The sequence below is a fragment of the Nyctereutes procyonoides genome, unplaced genomic scaffold (genome assembly GCF_905146905.1).
Source record: "Nyctereutes procyonoides isolate TBG_1078 unplaced genomic scaffold, NYPRO_anot_genome, whole genome shotgun sequence".
In the NCBI taxonomy this organism is placed as follows: domain Eukaryota; kingdom Metazoa; phylum Chordata; class Mammalia; order Carnivora; family Canidae; genus Nyctereutes; species Nyctereutes procyonoides.
Genome location: NW_026575046.1, coordinates 40,394,460 through 40,415,179, shown reverse-complemented (window position 1 = coordinate 40,415,179; position 20,720 = coordinate 40,394,460). Strand labels below are relative to the sequence as shown.

The 20,720-nt window shown below is 35.4% G+C and overlaps 1 protein-coding gene across 2 annotated transcripts in view; it reads right to left on the bottom strand.

The window, feature by feature from the left end:
* The window catches only part of HMMR (hyaluronan mediated motility receptor), a 46,887-nt gene that overhangs the window by 10,463 nt on the left and 15,704 nt on the right, over window positions 1–20,720 (bottom strand). Inside the window, exons 6-15 of one of the 2 annotated variants that reach the window (XM_055324865.1) lie at window positions 19,226–19,312; window positions 19,038–19,138; window positions 16,880–16,954; window positions 16,583–16,761; window positions 15,785–15,933; window positions 11,358–11,572; window positions 8,176–8,292; window positions 1,092–1,238; window positions 446–598; window positions 258–357 (exon numbers count right to left, since the gene is read on the bottom strand). In XM_055324865.1, coding sequence (XP_055180840.1) covers window positions 258–357; window positions 446–598; window positions 1,092–1,238; window positions 8,176–8,292; window positions 11,358–11,572; window positions 15,785–15,933; window positions 16,583–16,761; window positions 16,880–16,954; window positions 19,038–19,138; window positions 19,226–19,312 — 1,323 coding nt within the window. The remainder of the gene's footprint in view (window positions 1–257; window positions 358–445; window positions 599–1,091; window positions 1,239–8,175; window positions 8,293–11,357; window positions 11,573–15,784; window positions 15,934–16,582; window positions 16,762–16,879; window positions 16,955–19,037; window positions 19,139–19,225; window positions 19,313–20,720) is intronic. The other variant, XM_055324866.1, reaches the window with a different exon arrangement.

Genomic DNA, 20,720 nt, shown 5'->3' with positions numbered 1-20,720 from the left:
AGCAGGAGAGCCTTCTAAACTATTAACTTTAAGTTTCTTATTAGAAGGTAGTTTTTAGCCTATAAAGACTACATAAAAAATTGTACATATAATTTAAAAAAAAATTTGTAAGTCTCATTTAATAGGGAGTTAAATTGGTACTGTAAATGTACAGCAGAATGATCTTTCAGAAAAACCAAGTCACTGTGGTGACTGTCACAGGGAACGAGGTGAAAGCCTAAAACAAACACAAGTTAGTGTAGTCCCAACTGACAAACCTGAAAAGGTTTTGTTTTATTATATAGTTCTTCATAAAGGAGACGCCACTTATTCATTTCCTCAGTTAACTCTGCCACTGTGTTTTCTTTTCCAGCTTTTCTGTAAGGCAAAATGAAATTTAAAAACATAGTGTATTAGAAAAAAATAACTGCGGTTGTATGGCAGTCAGGTTCTAAACCTAGATTACCTTGTTTCTTCCTCTTCCAGTTGTTTCTTTAACTCTTCACCATTTTGCTTGAGTTGGTTCTGCAAATCAGTTATTGTTTTAAGAGAAGAGACTGTGATTTCTTTAATTTCTGCTTCTTTAAGTGCTGATTTGGTCTGCAGATCCAGGAGCATCCTTGAGTTTAAGAGAGAAGAGTCCACTAAACATTTTATAGCCATTTTAATAACTTTTTCCCTTTCTTTTACTTAAAAAAAGAAAAAAAAAAACAACTCAAAGAACTCTTCAAAAATTTTTTAACTGTGTAAATTCTTTTTTTTTTTTTAAATTTTATTTATTTATGATAGTCACACACAGAGAGAGAGAGAGAGAGAGAGAGAGAGAGAGGCAGAGACATAGGCTGAGGGAGAAGCAGGCTCCATGCACTGGGAGCCCGACGTGGGATTCGATCCCGGGTCTCCAGGATCGCGCCCTGGGCCAAAGGCAGGCGCTAAACTGCTGCGCCACCCAGGGATCCCCTAACTGTGTAAATTCTTAATTTGCAATTGAAGATCACCCAGAGCAATGAAATTAAAATTCCCTGCATCACTTAGTAGTTGGCTTTCGACATTTAATTGTCTTAATGGTTCTAAGGCTATAAGTATGGACAGGTTTTAGTTCTCCCATGTACCTTGCGTATTCTTGATTTGCATTCTCAGTTGCCAATATCTGATGTTGAGTATCTTCTGCACTTTTCTCAGCCCTGGTCACTTTTTCCTGAAGTGACAAGTTCTCCAATTTAAGATCTTCTATCTCCCGAGCCATAAATGCTTTATAACTTATTAAAAGGAAAATAAAAAGTTGAAGGATTTTTCTAACTATTGCGTGCATGATAAATAAATAGCTGATTAGTTTATATTTTATACAATTTAAGGTAACACAAATAAAACCTTATGAACCGTGCATTTACACAGGTAAGAATTCGGTATTCTGAGGTCAGTACTAATGAGCTGATATGGCATAGGCTGTTCATCCAAAGAAGAAAAAAAAATTAAGTGGTTACTATGTGTATGAAGTATACCTAACATGAAAATTACTCCAAAATAAATAAATATATGATCTCTGCACCTATTGTCACAGAGTTTATGGTTTTGTGGGGAAGATAAGGAAATGCCTCTTCAGGTTTTCACAAAAAAATGTGAAAATATATGTATAATAAAATTTGTATTATGAAGAAAACTAGAGAAGAGTGCCTGGGTGGCTCAGTTGGTTAAGCAACTGCCTTTGGCTCAAGCTCAGCCCGTCAGGCTCTCTGCTCAGTGGGGAGTCCATTTTGCCCTCTCATTCTGCCCTGCCCCCACACTCACCTGTGCACTCTCCCACAAATAAATAAAGCTTAAAAAAGGAAAAAAAAGAAAACTAAGGAGCACTTAAGCTGACAATGGGAATGTACCACTTTTAGTGATTCAAAAAAGGCTCTTCTGAGGAATTTATAGTTAAGCTGAGATGTGATGGTTAAAGAAAAGTTAGCTAGGGTTCAGGTGAAAGTGTTGCCAAGGGAAAAGAAGCATCCATGCTGGGAGGCAGGTAGAACACAGTACACTAAGAGATGAGACTGGAATGTAATGAAGAAGAGATGCAGGAACGGATGCTAGAGACATAAGGCAGTCATCACTGTGGTGTACATCAGCCCAGATGAGTGATACACGATGGTTGGACTAAGGAGTTGGCAATGGAAAGATGTGAAATCTTTTCTGAAGACAAAATCACAAATTTCACAAAATAGGGTGGATGTTAGGAGAAAGGGAGAGAAAATGATTAAAGATGACTCAGGTTTATGGAATGAGAAGCTGGGAAGAGGGAGATGTCATTGACTGAAATAAGAGGAAGAAAGAGACAGAAAATCAAGAGTTGTTCTGGACAGGTTAATATTACACAGTAGGGAGATATCTACCTGGAGATGTCAAATAGGCAGCTAGATAGATGGGTATAAAGCTGAAAGATCTGGTTTGAAGAAATATTTTTTTTTCAAAGATTTTACTTATCTATTCATGAGACACACACACACACACAGAGGCAGAGACGCAGGCAGAGGGAGAAGCAGGCTCCCTGCAGGGAACCTGATGCAGAACTTGATCCCAGGACCCTGGGGTTCATGACCTGAGTCAAAAGCAGATGCTCAACCACTGAGCCATCCAGGTACCCCTGAAGAAATAAATTTTAATGCTATTAGCATATAGATGGTGAGTGAAGTCATAGAATGGCTAAAAGGCTTCCAAGGCACAATTTTTGAAAGTAGCAGGAAAGGAAATCCCTCCACAGAGTTGAAAAGAATACTAAAATATAATTTATATTTATGCTTGGACAAATATAAATTAAAAATATATGTACACATATACTTGTACTAGATTATCCATATGGAAAAACAAAAAAAATTTGATCCCTATATCACTGCACACACAGAAACCTGTTCTAGATGGGAAAATGAAACTTTATTTATTTTTTTTAATTTTTATTTCTTTATGATAGTCACACAGAAAGAGAGAGAGAGAGAGAGAGAGGGAGAGGCAGAGACACAGGCAGAGGGAGAAGCAGGCTCCATGCACCGGGAGCCCGACGTGGGATTCGATCCTGGGTCTCCAGGATCGCGCCCTGGGCCAAAGGCAGGCACCAAACCGCTGCACCACCCAGGGATCCCGGGAAAATGAAACTTTAAAAGAACATAAATATGTTCTTTAGACAGAAAGAAGTTATTAAACTATATGCAAACATGTTCATATCAAAATCTATAAATTCAAACATAAAATTAGGACACCAGGGTGGCTGCGTTGGTTGGGTTATCTGACTTTTGATTTTGGCTTGGGTTATGATCTCAGGGTTGTGCGGCTCCACATTCAGTGGTGTGTCTGATTTGCTTCCTCTGCCCCTCCCCACTATGCTGTGCGCTCTCATTCTCTCAATAAATGTTTAAAAAAAATTAAAATCAAGAATTTCTAGTCATGAGAAGAAACCATAAAGAAAATGAAAAGTCATACTTTGGTAGAAGATATTTGGAACCATACTGCTGATAAAAACTTTACTATCAGGAAAAGATAGTGATACTATAGAGAAATGAATAAAAGTCATATACGAGTCTTTTATAGAAAAGGAAAGGTGGATTATTCCCAGGAGAAAGTCATTTTACACTAAGTACACTGGTAAAATTTAAGAAATACAACAAACTTTGGAGAGGAAGTAGATCAACGGTTACCTGTATAACCCTAGTGAAACTGTAGATTCTCACTGCCACTTTGTAAGGCAATTTGGCATTACATTTTAAAGTTGAACATTCACATATGTAGGACTTTAGTGTAATTGTTATACATGTATACTAGGAGACTACAAGAATATTCCTAAGAATACTATTAAAAATAACAAAAGTTTCTATGAAACATTTAGAGTTAATACCTATTCTTCTCAAACTATTCAAAAAAAAATAATAAGAGGAAGGAAAACTTGCAAATTCATTCTTTGAGGCCAGTATCATTCAAGCACAAAAATCAGATAAAGACACCACAAAAAAAAAAAAAAAAAAAAAACAGAACTATACGCTACTACCTCTTATAAATATAGATGCAAAAGTCCTCAACAAAATATTAGCAAACTGAATCCAACAATACATTAAAAAACAAACAAACAAACAAACAAAAAACACACACACAGCACAACTGAGTAGGATTTATTCCTGGGATATAATCAACATCACATCAATAAAGAAAGGATGAAAATCATATGATCATTTCAATAGAAGCAGAAAAAATATTTGACAAATGATAAATGATACTCATGATAAAAACCCTCTGTAAAGTAGTAAAGTAGGTCTAGAGGGAACAAACTTCAACATAATAAAGGCCTTATATGAAAAACCCACAGCCAACATTATACTCAATAGTGAAAAACTGAGAGCTTTTCCCTCAAGGTCAGGAACAAGACAAGGATGTCCACTCGACCACTTTTATTCAACATAGTACTGGAAATCCTAGCCACAGCAATTAGACAACAAAAAGAAATAAAAGGCATCCAAATTGGTAAGAAAGAAGTGAAACTCTCACTATTTGTAGATGACATATGTATAGAAAATCCTAAAGAATCCACCAAAAAACTACTAGAACCGATATATGAATTCAGTAAAGTCACAGGATACAAAATCAATGTATAGAAATGTGTAGTATTCTTATACACTAATAATGAAGCAGAAAGAGAAATTAAGAAAATACCATTTAGAATTGTACAAAAAACAATATCTAGGAATAAACTTAACCAAAGAAGTGAAAGATCTGTACTCTGAAAACTGTAAAATATTGATGAAAGAAATTCAAGATGACACAAAGAAATGAAAAGACATTTCATGCTCATAGGTTGAAAGAACAAATATTGTTAAAGCTTCTGTACTGCTCAAAGCAATCTACAGATGTAATGCAATCCCTATCAAAATATCAAGAGTGTTTTTCACAGAACTAGAACAAATCCCCAAATTTGTATGGAACCACAAAGACCTCTTGAAATAGAAAAGCAATCTTGAAAAAGAAAAACAAAACTTGAGTTACCACAATTCCAGATTTCAAGTTATGGTACAAAGTGGTAATTAAAACAGTATGATACAGGCATAGATCAATAAGACAAAACAGGAAATTTGGAAATAAACCCACAATTATGTAGTCAATTAATCTTGGACAAAAGAGGACAGAATATACAATGGGAGAAAGACAACTTCTTCAACAAGTGGTATTGGGAAAACTGGACAAACAAATGAAACTGTACCAGTGTCACCATACATAAAAATAAACTCACAACTGCATTAAAGACCTTAATGTGAGACTGGAAGCTATAACAATCCTTGAAAGAGCATAGGCATTAATGTTTCTGCATTGGTTGTAACAATATTTTTCTAGCTACGTCTGCTGAGGCAAGGGAAATGAAAGCAAAAGTAAACTATTGGGACTATATCAGAATAAAAGCTTTGGACTAGTGAAGGAAACCATCAATAAAACTAAAAGGCAACCTACTGAGTGAGAGAAGATATTTGCAAATGACACATCCAGTGATGGCTTAGTACCCAAAATATATAAAGAATATATAACTCAACATCTAAAAAAACGAATAGTTCAATTAAAAAATGAGAAGCCATGAACAGACATTTCTCTAAAGAGATCTAGATGGCTAACAGATACATGAAAAATGCTCAATATTACTTGTCACCAGGGAAATGTAAATCAAAACTACAATGAGATATCACCTCTCACTTATCAGAATGGCTAAAATCAAAAACACGAGAAAGAAGTGTTGATGAGGATGTAGAAAAAAAGGCACTCTCTTGCACTATTGGTGCAAGACACTATAGAAAACAGTATGCTGGTTCCTCAAAAAATTAAAAATAGGAATACCCTATGACCCAGTAATCACACTACTGGGTATTTACCCCCTATACAAAAGCACTAATTCAAAGGGACACATGCACTCTTATGTTTATAGCAGTATTATCAATAACAGCCAAACTATGGAAGCAGCCCAAGTGTCCATTGATAGATGATTAGATACAGAAGATGTGGTAGATACATATACAATGGGTTATTCGGTCATAAAAAAGAAATGAAATCTTACTATTTCCAACAGTATGGATAGAGCTAGAGAATACAATGTTAAGCACAGTAAGTCAGAAAAAGACAAATACCATATGATTTCATTTATGTGGAATTTAAGAAACAAAAAAGCAATTAAGTAAATAAAAGAGAAACACAGAGAGAGATAAATCAAGAAACAGACTCTTAACTATAGAGAATAAACTGATGGTTACCAGAGGGGAGATGGGTGGGGGGATGTGGGAAATAGGGGATAGGGATTAAAGAGTATACTTATCATGATGAAAAAAATAAAAATAATAAAAAAAAATGCACAAAAGAAATGAAAAACCAACCCAAAGCTCAAAGTGAGAATGGGTAAATTGTGCTATATTAATAAAATCAAATATTCTACAGCAGTTACTATGAATAAACTATAACCTCAGTCAACAATGTGATTTGATTCTTGAAACATACATAATGCAGAATATAAAGACAAGTCTCAGGAAATGGCATACACCATAATCACACTTTTTGGCAAGGTTCAGGAAAAAGGCAAAATTATGTATTATTTGTATGGATATAGATGCTATAAAATTATACACAGGGAAAAAGTTTATTATTATTTTAAAAAATATTTTATTTATTTATTCATGAGAGACACATAGAGAGAGGCAGAGACATAGGCAAAGGGAGAAGCAGGTTCCTCGCAAGGGAGTCTGATGCGGGCGGGACTCGATCCTCGGACTCTGGGATCATGCTCTGAGCTGAAGACAGATGCTCAACCGTTGAGCCACCCAGGTGTCCCGTGAGGAAATTATTAATGCAGAATTTAAATGGTGTTATCTGTTGGTGGATAGCAGGCAGATGGGATAGTAGAGAAACTCTTACGTAATACCAAATTATTGAAATCTTTTGGCTTACTGGTTTGGTTGTCTTTTACAGGTTCATGTATGTTGATTTCATCTTTATGTTTTATACTTTATGTTTAGTAACCTTCTATATTTATTAAATACATTAAAATAGATATAAGACAAAGAGACCTCATCCCAAAATGATCTAAATATAATAAAAATGTTTATATTAATATGCTTTTGGTGTGAGATGCGCACCAATTTCTTAAATTATCATCTGGGGGATCCCTGGGTGGCTTGGTGGTTTAGCGCCTGTCTTTGGTCCAGAGCGTGATCCTGGAGTCCTGGGATCGAGTTCCACATCAGGCTCCCTGCATGGAGCCTGCTTCTCCCTCTGCCTGTATCTCTGACTCTCTCTCTCTCTCTCTCTCTCTCTCTGTCTCTCATGAATAAATAAATAATCTTAAAAAAAATCGTAAAAAAAATTATCATCTGCAATTTGTAGTTCCTCCCAAAATAGCCCTCCCCCTGCCCCTTTTTAAAAGGGAAATAGTAAGTAGATGGAATAGGAAGTGAGGAAGTGGAGATAGTAAGTGTAGAGAATTTTTTATCAAGACAAACTACAAAGATGAGTAGAATTTTGGATTAAGAAGGGTGCTGGGAGTGAGAGGTGTTGCTGGATAGCTGCAGAAGGAAGAGGGGGCCAAAGGAATTAATAAAATTAATGTATTTTAAAGATTTTATTTGAGAGACAGAGAGAGAGAGAGAGAGAGAGATCTCATGACCCTGAGATTGTACCTTATCTGAAATCAAGAATCAGACACTTAACTGAGTTACCTAGGTGCCCCTAAAATTTATGTATTTTAAAGATAAGTGCACATTAACATGTTTTAATATTGAATGGAAAAAATCCAGTAGAAAGGTTGAAAAGGACAAATGGAATAATGTCATTGAAGGTTAAAAGACTGGAACGCTTCTGTAGTGGTAAGAGAGGGTGAGCATAAATGCAGGTGTTTACAGGTTTGGTAATGAGGAGAAACAAAATTTAGAATTCTTCATGAGGAAAAAGATGGTGTCAAGGAGATTAAGACAGAAGCTTGAAAGGTTTGAGAGTGCATGAAATTGGAAGGGGCTGGCAGGAAAGGAAATTTGTATACTACACTCTAAGATTACCAGGTAACCCTAGTTGCCCATTTATGGTTGGTCATTACAGAATTTAGAGTAATACCAACCACTTTATTTGTGTGATTATTTTTCCAGATTTCACTAGCCACACCTCCCCACTCATATTATATTTGGGAGTGCAGACTCTTAATAAGAATACCTTTCAAATTGAGCAGTAGCATCTCCAAGGCTTTGCACTATACTATGATAGCTCTCCTGCAAAAGCAGAGTGGCTTGACTGTGAGCAGCATTACTTTCTTCCAGTTCAGCTTCTTTCCTAGGGAATAAATAAAAGATAAAACACTAATTACAAATCATTATTCTAAGAAAAGGATTAGTATTTACCTTTGACACTGTGAATCATGTGTCCAATGTCTGCATCTTTGCACACTATCCGGTAGCTTAGATCTAACTTTATGATCTGCCTTTTTTTTCTTTAAAGATTTTATTTATGTATTCATGAGAGACACAGAGAGAGAGAGGCAGAGACACAAGCAGAGGGAGAAGCAGGTTCCATGCAGGGAGCCGGACATGGGACTCGATCCCAGGTGTCCAGGATCAGGCTCTGGGCTGCAGGTGGCACCAAACCGCTGAGCCACCGGGGCTGCCCCTATGATCTGCTTCTGATAGCATGTTTATTTCTGTACTAACTTCTCTTTTGGTTACTTTATGTACTAACTTCTCATCTTATCTTTCTTGCCCTTATTTTACTTTTGTTTTTATTCTAATGTACTCATTTCTAAATTTTTCTTTCAATTTGCATGTATTTATGTAAGTAGTTAAAACATTTGTTTTTGGAAGAAGATAGGGTTAAAAGACTCTAAAACAATCTTAGCAGCAGCAACCAAAACTAAAGAATGTGAAAAATTACCAGTTAAAAAGCAGTTGGATTGTATAAAGTGTCTCTGCATTTAAACATTTAAGAAATACTAAGTGTCTTTAACTACACTTGGTACTTCTTTGGAAAAAAGTTTATAGGACCATGTATATTTATTTTATTTCAGTAATCCACATAATAAATTGTTATTATTCAAAAATTTAATAACTTGGATCCCTGGGTGGCGCAGCGGTTTGGCGCCTGCCTTTGGCCCAGGGTGTGATCCTGGAGACCCGGGATCAAATCCCACATTGGGCTCCCGGTGCATGGAGCCTGCTTCTCCCTCTGCCTGTGTCTCTGCCTCTCTCTCTCTCTCTGTGACTATCATAAATAAATAAGAATTTAAAAAAAAATAAAAAAACACAAAAATTTAATAACTTATTTGGTGGATTATTTTATATAGGCAAAATAGTGTCTTTTTTTTTTTTTTAAGATTTTATTTATTTATTTATGTGAGAGATAGAGGCAGAGACATAGGCAGAGGGAGAAGCAGGCAGAGGGAGAAGCAGGCTTCCTGTGGGGAGCCTGATGCAGAATTCAATCCCAGGACCCTGGGATTACGACCTGTGCCAAAGGCAGATGCTCAACCACTGAGCCACCCAGGCATCCCACAAAGTAGTTTTTAAGATCTTTTTTTATATACATTACAAGCCTCAGAAATTTTTTGAAATATTAACATTATGTATTACCAAACTGGTGATAAAAATTTTTATTTTTTTTTTTTAATTTTTTTTTTTTCTATTTAGTTATGATAGTCACAGAGAGAGAGAGGCAGAGACACAGGCAGAGGGAGAAGCAGGCTCCATGCACCGGGAGCCTGACGTGGGATTCGATCCCGGGTCTCCAGGATCGCGCCCTGGGCCAAAGGCAGGCGCCAAACCGCTGCGCCACCCAGGGATCCCGATAAAAATTTTTAGATGAGCATATGAGCTTGTAAGAGATCTTTTAAATAACATCTAAAACTCAGAACTATAAATAAGAAGCTTTATTTACTAATCGGCTAAGTCAGACATAGACAAAATAAACAGCTAATCAAATTCCTTCCATAATGGGCGTGGGATTTAAAAATATAAACACCAACAGCTAAAAGCAATCACATAGTAGTAAAGCATTTATAACAAAAATATTCTCTTCCCTGTTCCATAGAGAAATCACTTTCAATTTCTTAGTTTTTCTCTTACACCTAAAATTTCTAAGCTAGAAGGGACCTTAGAGATCATGCCATTAAAACCCCTTTATTTTATATCTAATGAAATAGAAAATTAAAGAAATTTGAATTGTCTTGCTTAATATCACAGAGCTAGTTGGCAGATCCTGTAATAAAATCCGTATCTCCCAATCTCTGTACCCAATTCCTTGAGTTATAATAAATGTCTCAACTTTCTTTCTTCTCTGAAAACTGACATCATCTACTCAGTTTCTTAAAGTGCCTGTGCTCTGAGACTGGCTCCAGTATAGAACTATTCCCTTATTAACACTTTGGTACTGCTCCCCGCAAAAGCAGGCATATATAAAATCTTTGTGTCCTTTTATCACTTATCATCACAATAAAACAGAAAAAGGATTTTAATAAAAATATCTAATAGGAGATAGATACACACTTGTGAGATACATTACAATTCTGTAAATTCGTATGTAATTCTTGATTCCTTGCTAGAAATATTTTTAGTAAGGAAATCCCAAGGATTCAAGTAACAATTATTTTAGTTACAACTTGAACTCAAGAATCAACCTGGATGTTTTAATTTAAATAAATGCAGTGGAGAAGGATGCATAATGTGATAAAAATAATACGGAATTAGAATTAAAAGAAGTTCAAAAGGCACCTAGTTAGGTCAATTAGTGGAGCAATGGGCTCTTGATCTTGGGGTTGTGAGTTCAAAGTCTCACATTTGGCATGGAGCCTACTTTCAAAGAAAAGTCTGAGATCTCTTAAATTTCTTATTTTTGAGTGTTTCCCAGGTTTTTTTTTTTTTTTTCTCACATTGCTTCTCTGATCGCTACTTCTGAGTACTTATGCTACCTCAGAAAACGTAATTAAAGGTATAACTTATGCTATGTAAACTAATGTACACATAGGTGAAAAATGGAAATGTTTCTTATTAAAGGATGGGATCTCAGCTTTTTTTTTTCTCTAAATCTATTATTGCTAAAATGCTGACATTCAATAATTTCAGACAACATACGAGCGCAAAGGAACCGCAAATTTTGGTCATTTGTTTATTAACATCCTTTTAAATTGCTGGCCTTAAAAAAAGAAAGAAAGTATGCTTCTGACTTGGCTATAATACCTGTTTATATATGCCTTCTATGGGTATACTTTACTTCTCTCTATTTCTTACTTGTAAAATAATTCCAACTTCACTTACTCGCATGGTTGACATTAGAATCCTGAAAGCATGTACTGGAAAACACCTTTTTAACATCTGAAGTCGTACTAAACATGAGGTCTTATTAATACAAACCCTTTCAGCTTTTCTTCTAGGAGTTTCAGTTCTTCAGCTCGAGATTTTGTTTCTTCTTCCAACTGTCTGACTAGCCTTTCAGCTTGTTCCTCTTTTTGCTGTAATTTATCTAGCTCATCCAGTGCTTGCTTTAATTCTTCCTCAAAGAGATTCCTCTCTTTCATCATTTCCTCTTGAAAGGAACATAGCTTCTGTTGAAGACTGGAGGACAGTTCCTACAACCAAACAGAAAATCACCAAAATAATATGAAATGACATCATGAGGCTTTTACTAAGCACAAAAAAGAAGTACAGATAATAAAATATGAATACTAAATTCAAGAGCTTCAAGAAACTTGAAAAATATAGATATCACCTGCATATTGTCATGGATTATATCTTGCACTGTGTTAACACTGTAGTAAATGTCATTTCAGTATTTTTTCTATGCAACACACACCCACACATACTTCTTATAAAACTAAAATTATAATTTACAGCTGACTTTCAATATATATTTCTCTCAGATGATACTTTATAAAAAATGTACTATGATTTCAATAGTATATAAGTATTTTAAAGTTATACAATATACAAATAAATCACCATTGTGAAAAAATTCTAACATTAAAATAAAGTGAAGATGGCACAAATAAATGGAGAGATATTCTGTCTTCATGGATTGGAAAAATTAGCATTGTTAAAATATCCATACAATGACAGCAATCTATAGATTCTATGCAGTTTCTATAAAAATGGGAATTTTCACAGAAATACAACAATGCTAAAATTTGTATGGAAACACAAAAGACCCTGAATAGCCAAAGTGATCTTAGAAAGAACAAAGTTGGAGGCATCATGTTCTCTGATTTCAAACTATCTTACCAATCTATAGTACTCAAAACAGTATGGTATTGGTATAAAAACAGACACACTGGACAGAGTCCAGAAACAAGCCCATACATATAGTTAATATATGATAAAAGAGCTGAAAATATATAATGGGGAAAGAACAGTTTCTTCAATAAATGGTATTTGGAAAACTGGAAAATCACAAGCAAAAAAAAACTTGCTTGTGGACTTATACTATCTTATATCATACACAAAAAATAACTCAAAATAAAGACTTAAATTTAAGACCTGAAACCATAAATCCAGAAGAAAACACAGGCAGTTAACGATCTTGGTGATAATCTTTTGGATATGACACCAAAAGCAAAGGCAACAAAAGCAAAAATAAACAAGTGGGACTAAAGCAAAAATAAACAAGTGGGACTATATCAAACTAAAATCCTTCTGCACAGGAAAGAAAACCATTCAGAAAATGAAAACATAACCTAGTGAAATCGGAGAAAATATTTGGGAGAATAATGGGAGAAAAACTTAACCCTAGTAAAATGGAAGAAAATATTTGAAAATCATATATCTGATAAGGGGTTAATATCCAAAATGTATAAAGAATTCTTACTATTAAAAATGAAAAAACTTGGGGCACCTGGGTGGCTCAGTTGGCCAAGTGTCTGTCTTTGGCTCAGGTCATGATCCCACGGTCCTGGGATCAAACCCTGCGTTGGGCTCCCTGCTTGGCGGGAGCCTGCTTCTTCCTCTCCTCCCCACTCATGCTATCTCTGTCTTTTGCTCTCAAATAAATAAAATCTTTAAAACAAAAACAAAAGGAAAAAAGAAAAAACTTCAAACAACCTGATTAAAAACTGGGCAGCAGACATAAATAGACATTTCTTGAAGACATACAATTAGCCAATAGGTACATGAAAAGATGCTCAACATAACTCATCATCAGGGAAATGCAAATCAAAACCACAATGAGATTTACGTTGCACCTGTCAGAATGGCTCTTACCAAAAGGACAAGAAACGGGTGCTTAGTGGGCTCAGTTGGTAGAGCATGTGACTTGATCTTGGGGTTGTGAGTTCAAACCCCATTTTGGCCATAGAGATTACTTAAAACAAAACAAAACAAAAAAACAAAAACAGACAAGAAATAATAAGCGTTGGGGAGAATATGGAGGGAACCCTTGTGTACTTTTGGTGGGAATATCAATCGGTGCAGTCACTATGTAAAACAGTATGAATGTTTCTCAAAAAATTAAATATAGAACTGCCATACAAGCGAACAACTCCACTTCTAAGTATTTATCTGAAGAAAATGAAAATACAAACTTGAAAAGATATACGCACTTAAGGTTCAGCATCATTTATAATAGCCAAGATATGGAAAAAACTTAAATATCTACTGATAGATGAATGGATAAAGAAAATGTGGTGTATACACAGTTGAATATTATTTAGTCATAAAAGAAGAAGGAAATCTTGTTATATGTGATGCTATGGATGGACTTTGAGGGTATTGTAATAAATGAAGTAAATCAAAGAAAGACAAATACTGTATGATCTTATTTGTATGTGGAATCTAAAAATAAGCAAATAAAAACCCCAGCTACAGTGAAGAGTGGTGATTGCCAGAGGCAGGAGTGGGCAAAATGGGTGAAAGAATCAAAAGATACAAACTTCCAGTTAAAAGATACTTTAGTCATGGGGTGTAACATACAGTGTGGTGACTATAGTTAACAATACTGTATTGCATGTCTGAAAGTTGCTAAGAGAATAGATCTTAAATGTTCTCAGACTAAAAAAATTCTATAGCTATATATGGTAACAGATGCTAATTAGACTTATTGTGATAATTTTGTAATATACATGAATATTGAATCGTTACGTTGTATAGCTGAAACATATATACTGTTGTAGGTCAACTGAAAATAAAAACAGGGCTCTAGGCCTTTAAAAAAGAATGGTCACTGTAAATAAGCATTCTTTCCATCCTTTACACTCCTCTAAGTGTAGAGAAAAAAAAAATAAGTGTAGAGAGACACATTTCTTAGATACTAAGATACAAAAAAAACATTTGAAAGGTCTGCCAACAATAACTACAGTTGCTGGACCGGATGGCAGAAAAAAAATAACAAAATAAAAAAGAATCCAAATAAAGTGAAAATTGCCTCTGACTATACCCCACCCCAATCTTAGTTTCTCATTGTAGAGATAACCACTAGTTTGGTATATATGCCTTCTGGTGTTTTTCTATACATTTATATACTTAAAAATGATAGAAACTAAATATGTAAAGGTCATTTAAAAAAAATAAATCCTAAAAATAGTTGTTGAGATCTTTAAGTCAGTATATATGTATCTACTTAATTCCTTCAGTTGTTATATTTCACATCAGTGCATTCTAGTACCTATTTGCTATGCTCTAACTAACATGCTATATAATATCAAATGTTTTAATCTGTGCCAATCTTGTAAGGGAAAAACAATTATTTCTATTTCTTTGATTATCACTAAGATAGAGCATCTTTTCATGTGTATAGATTATCTGAATTTCTACATCTGAGAATGATGAATTTTCATCCTATGCCCAGTGAACTGTTTTTCTCACTAATATGTAAATTATTCTTTATGTAATCTAGATTCTTAAAAATTGTCAATTTTGTTTCACACGCATTTAGACACTATTTTATAACATCACTGTAAATGTAATAATCTAACACAAGAATGTACCAGAAAAGGGCAGCCCTGGTGGCTCAGCAGTTTCATGTGTCTCTCATGAATAAATAAAAATCTTAAAAAAAAAATGTGCCAGAAAATAAATATTTTTAAAATTTCCTTTATTTATTTATTAAAGATTTTATTTATTTATTCACAAGAGGCACACAGACAGGCAGAGACATAGGCAGAGGGAGGAGCAGGCTCCCCATGAGGAGCCTGATGCGGAACTCGATCCCAGGACCCCAGGATCAGGACCTGAGCCAAAGATAGACTCTCAACCACTGTGCCATCCAGGCACCCCTAAATTTTATTTTTAAGTAATCTCTACACCTAGTGTGGGGGCTTGAACTCACAACCCCAAGATCAAGAGTCACATGCTCTAGCGACTGAGCCAGCCAGGCACTCCATCAGAAAATATATATATATATTTTAAAGATTATTTATTTATTTATTTATTCATGAGAAACACAGAGAAGGAGAGAGAGAGAGAGGCAGGACACAGGCAGAGGGAGAAGCAGGCTCCATGCAGGGAGCCCTACGTGGGACACGATCTCGGGTCTCCAGGATCGCGCCCTGGGCTGAAGGCAGGCACTAAATTGCTGAGCCACCCAGGGATCCCCCATCAGAAAATATTTTTAAACAATTTTCTTATTTTGGTTCATCAATTGCTTATAATTTTTTCACATTATCAATAATCCTGTCACGCATCTCTGCATATAAACCTGCAGCATAGACAGAACTATTTATTCGGCATAAGATTCTAAAAATAAAATTGTTGGAGAGAAGAACATATACAATTGAAGTTTTCGGATACACTGGGAAATATATGACATAGAATAAGCACAAGTTGATATTTTTTTTTATATTGTAGCAAACTACCTTTTCTTGTTGCAGAAGTGAATCAGTCTGTAATTCTTTTTGTCGTAGTTTTTCATGTTCCTGTTTTTCAAGAATAAGGTTCTCCTTTAAGTTTTGCATTTCAGAATTTAGAGTTTCATCCCGTACTCTATCCCTGTTGACAAGGTCTTCTATAAAAGTGAAAAATAATGTAATTAGATACTAACTTTGACAAACCGGATTTCCATATATCCATTTTTGCTACTAGCATGTTACACAGATTAAGTATTTCTAAAGAAGTAAAGCCAAAACATAACTCTGAAGTTTGTATCATTTACTATTTGTAATACATATTCTAAAGTATGTAATAAAACCTCCAAACCTGGTTCTGTATCTTCTCATTTTAAATGGCCACCCAATGGAGAAGTCAAGAACTGCACCATTGTATATATATATATATTTTTTTAAAGATTTTATTTATTTACTCATAGAGATACACACAGAGAGAGAAAGAGAGAGAGAGAGAGAAGGAGAGGCAGAGATACAGGCAGAGGGAGAAGGAGGCTCCACGCAGGGAGTCCGATGAAGGACTCGATCCCGGGTCTCCAGGATCATACCTCGGGCTGCAGGTGGCACTAAACCGCTGTGCCACTGGGGGTGCCCCATTGTATATATTTCAATGAAGACAAGCAATATATTGAAACAAACAGAGAACAAATATTATAAAAGATAAAAATTCTCGGAGAACAGGATTCATATGTTTACATAATTACTAAAAAAAAGTTGTTTTAATATACCATTACTTTCCTTAAATATTGTACACATTACTTATCTAAATACCTTTTTCTTTTTCGAGTAGCTGACACTTAGCATTCAGGTCTTCTACTTGTTTAGAAAGTAAAACAACATTTTCCTCAAGAGACTGCTTAAGGCTTACAACTTCATGATTCTTCTCTTTCAAATTTTCTTCTAATTGGGCAATATCTAGCTTGTATTTCTCCACTTGATCTGATGCACAACTGCATTAAAATAAATTATTTTGAAGAGCACATAATTTAGGCACAGGGAAAATTAACTGAAAATGATGTATTCATCACTAATCAACAACGTCCAATGAAAAACTACTATTCATATTACCTAATTTCTTCGATGTATTCTAAGAGTTTTTCTGTTTCAGATTTTTCATCAGTCTTTTCCTTCTCTATTGAAACACTGAAAAAAATTGCATATATCAATACATACAATAATCACACATAATGCTTAATCTGTACCAAATACTGCCATATCAGATAGGCTGTCTCTAGAGTCCAAATTTCCTTTTTTTAAAATGTGTGTGGTTTTTTAAAAAAGATTTTATTTTTATTTTATTATTATTTTTTATTTTTAAAGAATTTATTTATTGATTTGGGATAGAGGGAGAGAGGGAGAGCACAAGCAGGAGGAACAGAAGAAGAGGGAGAAGCAGGGCTTGATCCCAGGACCCCAGGATTATGACCTAAGCTGAGGGCAGATGCTCAACTCACTGAACTACCCAGGCACCCCTATAGATTTTATTTTAAAATAATCTCTACATCCAATGTTGGGCTTGGCTTGAACTTAAAACTTTGAGATCAAGAGTTGCACGCTCAACCACTGAATCCAAATTCTTAACCATTACTTTACGTGACCTCTCAAGTTGACAATTTAAAATATACAAATAGTCTTTGAAGTTTTTTTTTAAGCTTTCCAAATAAATTCTGATAAAAGGGCTATGATGATAAAAATTATTACCTATAACATCCTGAGTGTTAGAAATGATCTTTCTTGTAGCTTTCCTATACACCACACATAAAAAATGCTATTTTGTGTGCTATAATGCCTTTGATTCAGGTTGCCTTTTCTTCAGTTACTCAGGAGTTTTACTTCCTCCAAACAACTCAATTTTAAAAATGAGCAAGAAACTTAAATAGACACCTCACAAAAGGATACACATGAAAGGTCAATGAGCACAGAAAGAGAAACTCGACCCTTATACTAAAAAAATTACAAATGAGACACTACTTTCTCCTTAGTAGAAAGGCCAAAATCAAATAGATTGACAATATCAAACTTTGGAGAGGATAGGGAACAACTAGAACTATCACACATTGCTAAGTGGGACTATAAAATGGTACAACCACTTCTGAGGTTTTGTTTTCTTCAAGATTTTATTTGACAGAGAGAGAGGAGAGAGTAACACAGGGAGAGGGAGAGAGGGAGGGAGAGCACAAGCAGGAGGAGCAGAGGAAGAGGGAGAAGCAGGCTCCCCACTGAGGAGGGAGTCCAATGTGGGGTTCGATCCCAGGACGCCGGGATCATGATCTGAGATGAAGGCAGTGGCATAACCCAGGTGCACCCTCACTTATGAGTTTTTTTTTTCTTTATTTTTTTTCTTTATTTTTTTAAAACACATTATACATATACTATACTACCCTCTGACCTAGGAATTCCAATCCTAAATGTTTATTTCTTGAAAAGTAAAAATTGGTGTCTACAAAAAGAGATACATAGCAGTCTTATTCACAACAGTCAGAAACTGGAAACCCAAATAATTTTCAACAGAGAAATAGTAAACAAATGGAGGTATATTCAGGCAGATATTCAGAAATACTCAGAAATAGAGGAACAAATTATAATACAACAGTATAGATAAATGCCAAAAATATTATGTTAAACAGAGACATACACACACATACTGTGATAAACATCCCCAAAAGGCCTAACTAATTATGATGATGGAAGTAGAAAGTGGTTTCAGAGATTGGGGGACATCACAGTAAGGGAAGAGCAGGGGAGCAGGAAGGAGCAGAAAAAAATTTTCTGGGAGGATGTCAATGTTCTTGATCTTGTTCGGGTAATGAATACAAATACAATTGTCAAAAGTCATCAAACTGAATACTTATGCTATGTAATTATAGCTCAGTAATAAAAAGAAGGCTAGGATTGTGCATTAATCACAGCTTCTTATTCTAATCAATATTCCTCCATTTTGGTCTACCATCTCCATAAGACGGTGTTACAACAAAGATTATGAGGCCTTTCCTCATCATTTATATAGAAGATGGACAAAATTAAAACATTCTTCCATCTTTTCAGTGTAAAATGTTGGGAATCATCAGAGCTCAGTTGAAGAGAAATAGGAAGAAAAATAGGGCAAGCAGGGAGTAGTAAGACAAGCATGAAGGACGGTTAACTCTACATAAACAAGAGTGGGGGGAGAGAGGTAAGTCAAGAATTAGTCACACTTAATAATTTCCTTTTTATTTTAGTCACTCACAGTTTCCCCTCAAGTTGTGCTATTTTCCCCTGAGACTCCTCCAGATTCTTCTGAGTGACCTGCAGCTTCACTTCCATGCCTTCCTGTTTAGCCATCATATTCTACCAACAGAAGTATATTTTAGGAAATGAGAAATTGTTCAGATCCCCAGATCCAGAAATAGCATACTCACCAAAGACATCACTCACCCTCATCTTTGTTTCTCTTTTGTTTCTAAGTTTCATTAACTCGAGGCTTAGAATTCTCATAGTCTTCTGGTTATTATCTTCAGAAAACTAAGTAAAAGAAACAAAAAAATTCAAAAATATTTTCTACTAGGTCCTATATAAAAATCACAGAAATATTGATTGTTCTATTACTGGGACTATTATTTACCAACATTATACTCTCGTAGAGAATTTAGACTTTGACCACACCAGGATTTTACACGGCTAATGTTCTTGTCCCTCATTTTGATTAATGTGACTTTCTGGTTTATTTATTTAATTTTTTTTGAGGGTTTTATTTTTAAGTAATCTCCACCCAATGTGGGTCTCTAACTCATGACCCCGAGATCAAGAGTTACACGCTCTACTGACTGAGATATACTAGCACCTCTTTCTGATTTATTTTTGAAAGCTGCTTGGGTTGTCTACCTCTACATGCTGAAGTGTCTACTGCAAACCTCTAAACCAAGCTCCTTGGAAAAGATTCTGTAAAGTGTGCTTGTTTAACAAAATGCATCTGAATTGCCTGGTCTATTTTAAAATATGTAGAGTACAAGATTCATCCCAGGCCTACTAAATCAGAATTTCCCTTGGTGGGGCCTAGGAATCTGCTCCCTTCCCCATGCTTGATTCTTATGCACCCTTGTTCCCCTTGTAATCAAAGAGCTCAGCACATTACAGGCCCTCAATAAATGACTCTTATTAAACTGAACAGTGATTTATAGCCTCCTTCTACTTCTGACTAAGCAGATGACCATATTATATCCTTTAAGATCTATTAGTAGTAACATAATACTAATAATATTAATAAATGAAATTTATCTATTAAACATGTTTAATCCACAAATTTATTGATTTCCCACTTCATTTCCAAAAGGATTTGAGATGGAAGCCTGATGTTATGCTATTATTTATTTCAGAGAAAGATTTTTTTAAAATATTTTTATTGAGAGAGAATGAGAGAGAGCATGAGCAGGGGGAAAGGCAGAGAGAGCAGGAGAGGGGGCAGGAGAGGGATAAGCAGACTTCCTGCTGAGCAGGGAGCCCGATGTGAGGCTTGATCCCAGGACCATGAGATCATGACCTGAGCCAAAGGCAGATGCTTAACCAACTGAGGCACCCAGGCACCCCCAGAGAAAGATCTATTTTTTTCTTTTTTCTTTTCTTTCTTCTTTCTTTCTTTCTTTCTTCTTTCTTTTCTTTCTCCTTCCCTTCCTTCCTTCCTTCCTTCCTTCCTTCCTTCCTTCCTTCCTTCCTTCCTTTTTAAATATTTTAGTTATTTATTCACAAGAGACACAGAGAGAGAGAGGCAGAGACACAAGCAGAGGGAGAAGCAGGCTCCATGCAGGGAGCCCAACGTGGGACTTGATCCTGGGTCTCCAGGATCACGCCCTGGGCTGAATGTGGTGCTAAACCACTGAGCCACCCGGGCTGCCCGAAAAAGATCTTTAAAGTGACTTCTAGATGTATATTCTTT